The sequence below is a fragment of the Marmota monax genome, unplaced genomic scaffold (genome assembly GCF_021218885.2).
Source record: "Marmota monax isolate L192 unplaced genomic scaffold, Marmota_monax_Labrador192_F-V1.1 WCK01_AAM20220418_F8-fsc00244, whole genome shotgun sequence".
In the NCBI taxonomy this organism is placed as follows: domain Eukaryota; kingdom Metazoa; phylum Chordata; class Mammalia; order Rodentia; family Sciuridae; genus Marmota; species Marmota monax.
In genome coordinates, this window is record NW_026692962.1 from 529,327 (window position 1) to 536,840 (window position 7,514).

Here is a 7,514-nt window from a genome sequence, read left to right on the forward strand (position 1 = left end):
TTCAATGCCCTAAAAAATCTGTGTTCTGCCTATCCATCATTCCCTCCCCCCAAACCCTGGCAACAACTGATCTTTTTTTACTGTCTCCATAGTTTTGCCTTTTCCAGGATGGCATATAGGTGGAATCATACAGTATGTAGACTTTTTAGATTGTCCTCTCTCTCTTAGTAATATGCATTTTAAGGTTTCTCCACATCTTTTCCTGGTTTGATAGCTCATTTCTTTTTATTGCCAAATAATGTTTCATTGTCTAGATGTTTCACAAACAGCTACTGACCATTCCGTTTTTACCCTCTATCCCTTTCAAACTGTCTGGTGATTAGAGGGGAAAAAAACCCTGAAATTACACTTAAATTAAGGTTTGTATATTTTCTGTACTATGGATTAATCAGCTTCCCATGGATAATTACCCATGTTTCACTTTACCAAAGAAAAAATGAACTTCAATTAGAATATAAAGTAATTCCCCCTAAAAAATGTGGGAATGAAGAGACCAGTCCTAGGTATTGTGACTGTATTTATCTCTGAGCAAAATCTTTCCACTAGGATGCCTGAGACTGAGATGAAATATACTGGGAGTATATTAAGTTTTATTCTAGCATCGCGGGGAAGAAAGAAAGGAAGGAAAGAAATATGAGGCAGAGTGATTGAAAGAGAAAAGACTGAGAAACTATAGACTCTCTGAGCAAGATATTTTTCTTCCCTTTACAAGTTAGAAGCTACTGAATAATTCATGCCAAGCATGGAAAGGCTGTCTTTTCCCTGGGTGATGTATAACTGAGCAGGAGAGAGCTTCGAGTGGGTTCGCCACATCAGTCACCACTCTTGCTTCTAAGCACAGGGTGCTCTCCTCTTGAGCACAGCTTCTGCTTTTGCAGGCAAGCATCCTAGCTGCTGCTGTTCTGCCTGCTTGCCCACCCGTCTGGGCTTGCAGCCTGCCACTTCACTTTAGCCAGCCCTGCTGCCAGATGAGAAATCTCGCTGCTGGTTCCAGGACCATGTGTGTGGATGCTGCTTGGGAGAACTGGGGCACTTGCTCCTGGCACTGATCTCAGCTGAGTTTCTCCTGTTGATTTCTGGACCACAGATGCTGCTGAGGAGGTATTTTGGGGCATCCCTCTCTCTGCTATCGCCAGTTAAGGACCAGCCCCAAAGCAAGGTACCCTCCACCCTTCCCTCTGGCATTATTCCCAGCTGGAATATCTTTACTCTCTCCCTAACAAGGGGCTCCAGCTGGCAATATGCCAAGTGTGTGTGTGTGTGTGTGTGTTGGGTGAGAAGAGGAGACTGCTCTGTCCTAGAACAGTGCAATGTAAAGTCTGTAGCAGGTAAAGCGGCCTTTCCCCTGGCACTGGAGACATTTCCAAGGCAGGTACCTGTCATCTGCCACCCCCGTTCTCCTCCAGCTTCCTCTCTCCCCCTCCCCCAGCCCATTATTCTGCTTCAGCCTTTTGTGTCTGTGGCAGAGGGCTGAAGGGATGTCTTTGCCCTCCCGGCAGGCAAGTGTCAAGATGGGCCGCGCTGCAAGAAGCCGATGCTAGGACGCGAGGTGTGAAGAGTTGGCCAGAATGACCAACTCCTCCTCCACGTCCACCTCCTCCACCACCGGGGGATCCTTGCTGCTGCTCTGCGAGGAAGAGGAGTCGTGGGCGGGCCGGCGTATCCCCGTGTCCCTCCTGTACTCTGGCCTGGCCATTGGGGGCACGCTGGCCAACGGCATGGTTATCTATCTCGTGTCGTCCTTCCGAAAGCTGCAGACCACCAGCAACGCCTTCATTGTGAACGGCTGCGCCGCCGACCTCAGTGTCTGCGCCCTCTGGATGCCACAGGAGGCGGTGCTGGGGCTTCTGCCCGCAGGCTCTGCGGAGCCCCCCGGGGACTGGGACGCCGCCGGGGGTAGTTACCGCCTACTGCGGGGCGGGCTGCTGGGCCTCGGGCTCACGGTGTCCCTTCTGTCCCATTGTCTCGTGGCCCTGAACCGCTATCTGCTCATCACCAGGGCGCCTGCCACCTACCAGGTGCTGTACCAGCGGCGCCACACGGCGGGAATGCTGGCGCTGTCCTGGGCTCTCGCCCTGGGCCTCGTGCTGCTGCTCCCGCCCTGGGCGCCGCGGCCGGGAGCCGAGCCACCGCAAGTCCACTACCCGGCGCTGTTGGCCGCTGCGGCACTGCTGGCGCAGACGGCGCTGCTGCTGCACTGCTACCTGGGCATCGTGCGCCGAGTACGCGTCAGCGTCAAGCGGGTCAGCGTGCTTAACTTCCACCTGCTGCACCAGCTGCCCGGCTGCGCTGCAGCCGCTGCCGCCTTCCCGGCCGCCCCGCACGCGCCGGGAGCGGGCGGCACCGCACACCCCGCGCAGGCCCAACCCTTGCCGCCTGCGCTGCAGCCGCGGCGGGCGCAGCGGCGTCTCAGCGGCCTGTCGGTGCTGCTGCTCTGCTGCGTCTTCCTGCTGGCCACACAGCCGCTGGTGTGGGTGAGCCTGGCCAGCGGCTTCTCGCTGCCAGTGCCCTGGGGGGTGCAGGCAGCCAGCTGGCTCCTGTGCTGCGCCCTGTCGGCGCTCAACCCGCTACTCTACACGTGGAGGAACGAGGAGTTCCGCCGCTCGGTGCGCTCTGTGCTGCCGGGTGTTGGTGACGCGGCTGCGGCCGCCGCTGCTGCCACAGCCGTGCCCGCCATGTCCCAGGCACAACTGGGCACCCGCGCGGCCGGCCAGCACTGGTGACCCGGCCAGGGCACGAGGGAGCGAAGTTGTGGGCTTCCAACATCATTGGCCACCATCGTCTCCTTCCCTTGTAAGGTATCCCCTGCCCCAGCAAAGACTCCCACTGGGAAGCCCAATAAACCCGTGCGAAGATTTCTCCACCATCCTGGTGCGCTGATACCTGAACCAAGGTCTTCCTTAAATGGGGCCCCGAAATCATTGTGGACGGCCACTTTATTTTTACCCTTTGTTTCTGTGTTTTAGAGAATCCTTCAGTCAACACACTGGAGACTGCAAGAACTTGCAAGACTGACGTTTAAAAAGAACCTATTAATTTATTTCAACAGTTTGTTTTTGAAAAAGAGCTTTCATAACATATAACCCTTCCTACCTTCATCGTCTTATAATGTATATGAAGCGCCACAAGTGTGCATGAGCCAAAGGAAGTAATAATGAGGAAGGAATAATATGCACAAAATATTTGAGAAAGTAACCTATTTCTGATAATGCTTCCTTCTGTTAAAGTTTAGTCTTTGTATATTAATCTGGACTAGCGAAGCTACAGAGGTGCACACCGGCATGAGTTGCCATTAAGACCTCAAGCCCTTTATTCTTAAAAGGGCTTTTATAAAGTCATTCTTGAATGAGAGTCTTAGCCAGTGAAGAAAAACTACTAAAGTTATTATTTTACACTCCTTTTTTTTTCACCTCTAAGATTGAAAATCAGCATTGACAGTTAAAGTGAAAAATTTCCAGTTTGTTACTAGTTGGTCTGAGCCAGAAATGGAATTTTGAAAACAAACAAGAGGATTATCTATTTTAGGTACCAGTTTCACATTTTCTAAAGCATGCACACTTGTTGTTACCCTCATTTTGTAACCGATTTATTTGCCTTATGAGTGTGATTGCAGCTTTGAACATTCTGTACTATAATGATTGCTAAGGAGAATAAGTCCTTCTGTTTTCTCTTTAACATTTAAAATATCTCAATGCACATGATATAATGAAACACTAATAATATCATAACTGCATAGCTAATATTAGCTGCTATTGCATGCTCCTAGATGCTAGAACTCATTGGGCATGTGGTATACTAAAGCAATACCCATTAGACAAGGACATTTTACTTCTTCCAGACACCAGAAGAAATGACCTTCAATTATTTGAAAAGAGACACAGAGACACCTCTGGCTACCTAGAGTTCTTCTTGTCTTGACCTAATTTTTGAGAAAACTCCCAAAGGGACTTTATCTCACAAACAGAACCACAGTCAAGATGGATTAATAATATGGTTTGACTCTGCAAAGCCATCTGTGCTCTTTTAGAGTTTAAACAAGCCACACATTAGAAAGTAACACTGTTTTATGTAGTTCATATATATTATCATGACATTTAAAATTAATATCATATCTGTAGAAAGAGGTGTAACAAACTCAGTTATATATAATGAACAGTTCGAAAGGGACTGTATTCTCAAATGTATTATTTGAGGTTCGTCATTTTCATCATTGGTTTACTAAATTTATTTAGAAATGTTAGAAATGCAAAATCATGGGAAATTACCTTATAAAATTAAAATGGGAAGAAAGTGATTTTAATAATCTTATATCAGACTGTTAACTACGTCAAATCTGGGACCATACAGCCTCCAGTAACAGCGTAATTCAGGAACAAAACCAGTTTGCTTGTTGCACTCTTGTACATTTGAATAATTGTGGGGTCCTAGGAAACTTTGACATGTTCATAGTAGAACAAAATAAAACAATTATGTTCACCACCAATAATAAATCAGCAGTCATTTTATTAATCTGTCCCTTGTGCATGCACCATTTCTTTCTTACTAAAGTTTTATCTGTTCCCATTTCCCTTGATTTAGATATTTCATTAAAGTTCGAACAACTATTCTTTGGAGTTTTTTTTCCTCTTCTGTCTCTTCTTTTCTTGTCCCCCACCCCCAGACCCTATAACAGAGAATAACTTACATTTTATGTTATTCCAAAGCACTAATGATGAAAGTAAATTCTTTTTGTGGGCTGCAATTTTTATTTTTGCCTTCTTAAAATATTTCTACTTAAATAAGTCCCATATAACAGCTTTAAAAAGAAATAGGCATAATTTCCCTTCTGTAAGTATTGGGGAAAAGGCTGTCATAACAGAGAGCTAAGGATTTTCCATTTGGAGGGCCTGGGGGACACTTTCTTTAATCTCTGTCAAAAAGGTCTTCTTTTAATTAGGACTTTATCCTTGTGATACAAACAATTTTTCCTGCTGTTCTTGTAAATGTTTGCCACACATATAAAGTCTATACCCGGTAGCTTGTGTTGCTTCAGGCTAGTGCTGAGAATCTCTTCTTCTGGCTCCATGCCACGTGGGAGAACTACTTTAGATTAATTTACTAGTAATTAACTCCACAGGACTGATTCGCTTTTAATTTCAAAATAGCAATAATGTGTCTAAAAATGCCTTAGTAGAGCACTAGCTGTGAATATTGGAGTTATTGCTTTGACAAATTAAGTTAATGGAGATTGTGTTCTTATTTAAATGAAACCACATATTATCCACTCAGGAATTAAAAAAAAAATCCTACTTGCTGTTGTGAGCTGCCCTACTTAGACTTTTCTATTTTTTTTTTCTTTTATGTGCCTGTTAAGACATATACCAACCGACTTCCTTCCTATGCATTTTAATGGATAAATTCTAGGATGCAATTGGTATTATTCCTAGCACATCCCTCTTTCCAAAAAGAAGTATGTGAATAAGCAAAATTCTGTTTTGTACAGAGTGGTCTTTGCTTTGCAAGCTACGAGGTAAGCTCCAGTTTAGACAAGGCTCCCTTGGTGTCAGAATCAGGAGAAAAGGTTTCTTCAGTGGGGAAATAGTTCTTTTCAGGAGGATACCTGGGAGGATGGGATGGAGTCAAGGAAGGTAGAAGGAGCTTACTTTAACCCTCTGACAGAGAAAGATCTTGAAAAGATATGTGCAGCAATAGAACTAAGGATGCAGTGCAAATTCATTGTTTCATCGGTGGCCTTTATTTCAGTGTTCAGCATTCAGACAATGCTTGCCTGGCTCTGGCAGTCCTACCAGCTGACTTGACAAAGGGCATCAGTGACATGCATTTAAATTTAAGAACACCCAGAAAAAGCATAGTGTCCCTTACTTTTAAAGCCTGTCCTTAGGGTGGATGGGTTATGGGATGAGAGTAGAGCTCCAGATGGAGCTCTTGGTTTGTAGGAAAAAGGAAGGAACTTTTCTTCCCTCCTACTTTCCCTTTTAATGTCACAAGGGCCCTCATGCATATGTGTGTCACTCAGCCCACAGTCCAAGCTCCACATTCATTTCCCTCTCTGCCAGCCACCTTACCCATCTTTAGGACCTAGTGGTGCATACACAGGGCCATCCTGGAAGTGGCCTTGAGCCAGTAGGGTGAGAGATTCCAGGGTTTCAAGCACCAGCACCTGTTGAGTGAAACACAGGCTCTGGGATGGCACATTTCCTTGGAATTCCTTTCCTTGTGGAAAGGGTGGTTCAAGGAGAGTGGAGGCAGGCCTTTTAAATTATGAGACTCAAGTTGGGACCCCAGTTTCTCTAAGGGCAGTACTGTGTGTACATAGGCCTTCTCCAGGGACTTCTTAGACAGGTGCCCCACACAGGGTTTCTGCAGATACTTATCATATCAGACCTAATGCAATAGGTAAGGATGATGGGCATAAGAGAGTAGGAAGAGTACAGATGAGATATTGATTGTTGTTGAAGGACAGTGATGGGTATGTGGGATACAGTGCATGGTTTTCTCTACTTCTGTGTATCGTTGCAAATTTTTATAATGGAAATTTTTAAAATATCAAGCAAAAACCAAAAAAAAAAAAGAAAGAAAGAAAGAAAGAAAGAGAAAGAAAGAAATGGAAAAGAGAGGAAAAGAAAGAAAAAAGGAAGAAAAGTAACCAGTGCCAGGGCTGGGGTTGTGGCTCAGTAGTTAGAGTGCTCACCTAGCACAGGCAGGGTGCTGGGTTCGATCCTCAGTACCACATTAAAAAAAATAATAAAGGTATTGTGTCCAACTTACAACTAAAACAAAATATTAAAAAAAAAAAAAAGAAAAGTAACCTGTGCTTTAGGTCATGTAAAGATTAAATGGAGAAGCTGGAATTCAAACCTTTGTCTGACCCCAAAGCATGAGGTTGTAGCTACCCCAATGTGGGATAAAAATCAGAATTTTTAAAGTTAATGTGGAATTCCCTTCATCATGAAGCCATTCCCTAAATTCCCAAATCTACCTCTCCCTTACTTACATGCATGGCTTCAGCCTAGTTGGTGTAGGTGCTGTCTTCTGAATTTGGCTCATTCAAGGGCCTTCTAGGGTTGTATCATCTTCTCACAGTGTACCCCTTCCATTCTCCATTCCATGAAGGCTCCTTAAGTTTCTACCTTCTCATTGGAACTCCCCACCAGCCATAAATAAGTCCTTCCTCCATAGAACCCTTGCACCACTTGGATCTTACCACATATTTCCTTTTGGTGTTATCTGTTTCTTAATGTCTGTGTCTTGTCTTCAAAACTAGATAGGAAAGGCTTTGTTTCTTCTAGGTTTATTTTTCATCCCTTTGAATTATTTTAAGATGAAATACTCTTTCATATTTTTATAATAATCTATCTGAAATACACTGTATATTTAATATGTATTTGTAATTGATGGCAGTATTTTTTTTTTCTTTTTTTGCTACCAGGAATTGAACTCAGGGATGCTCAACCACTGAACAACATCCCAAGCCATTTTTATTTTTTTTATTTGGAGACAGGTTCTCACTAAAT

General features: G+C 44.6%; 1 protein-coding gene across 2 annotated transcripts; it reads left to right on the top strand.

Moving 5' to 3' along the window:
* The first annotated feature begins 626 nt into the window (after positions 1-626).
* Gpr88 (G protein-coupled receptor 88) lies at positions 627-4,513 on the top strand. Of its 2 annotated transcripts, none has more exons than XM_058581973.1 (2): positions 627-1,159; positions 1,500-4,513. In XM_058581973.1, exon 2 carries the CDS (start codon positions 1,569-1,571, stop codon positions 2,721-2,723), a length of 1,155 nt encoding a protein of 384 aa, XP_058437956.1. In that variant the 5' UTR covers positions 627-1,159; positions 1,500-1,568; the 3' UTR covers positions 2,724-4,513. The 2 variants fall into 2 exon arrangements, with proteins under 2 accessions (XP_058437956.1, XP_046308301.1); XM_046452345.2 differs by having other exon boundaries at positions 633-1,101.
* Positions 4,514-7,514: the final 3,001 nt, after the last annotated feature.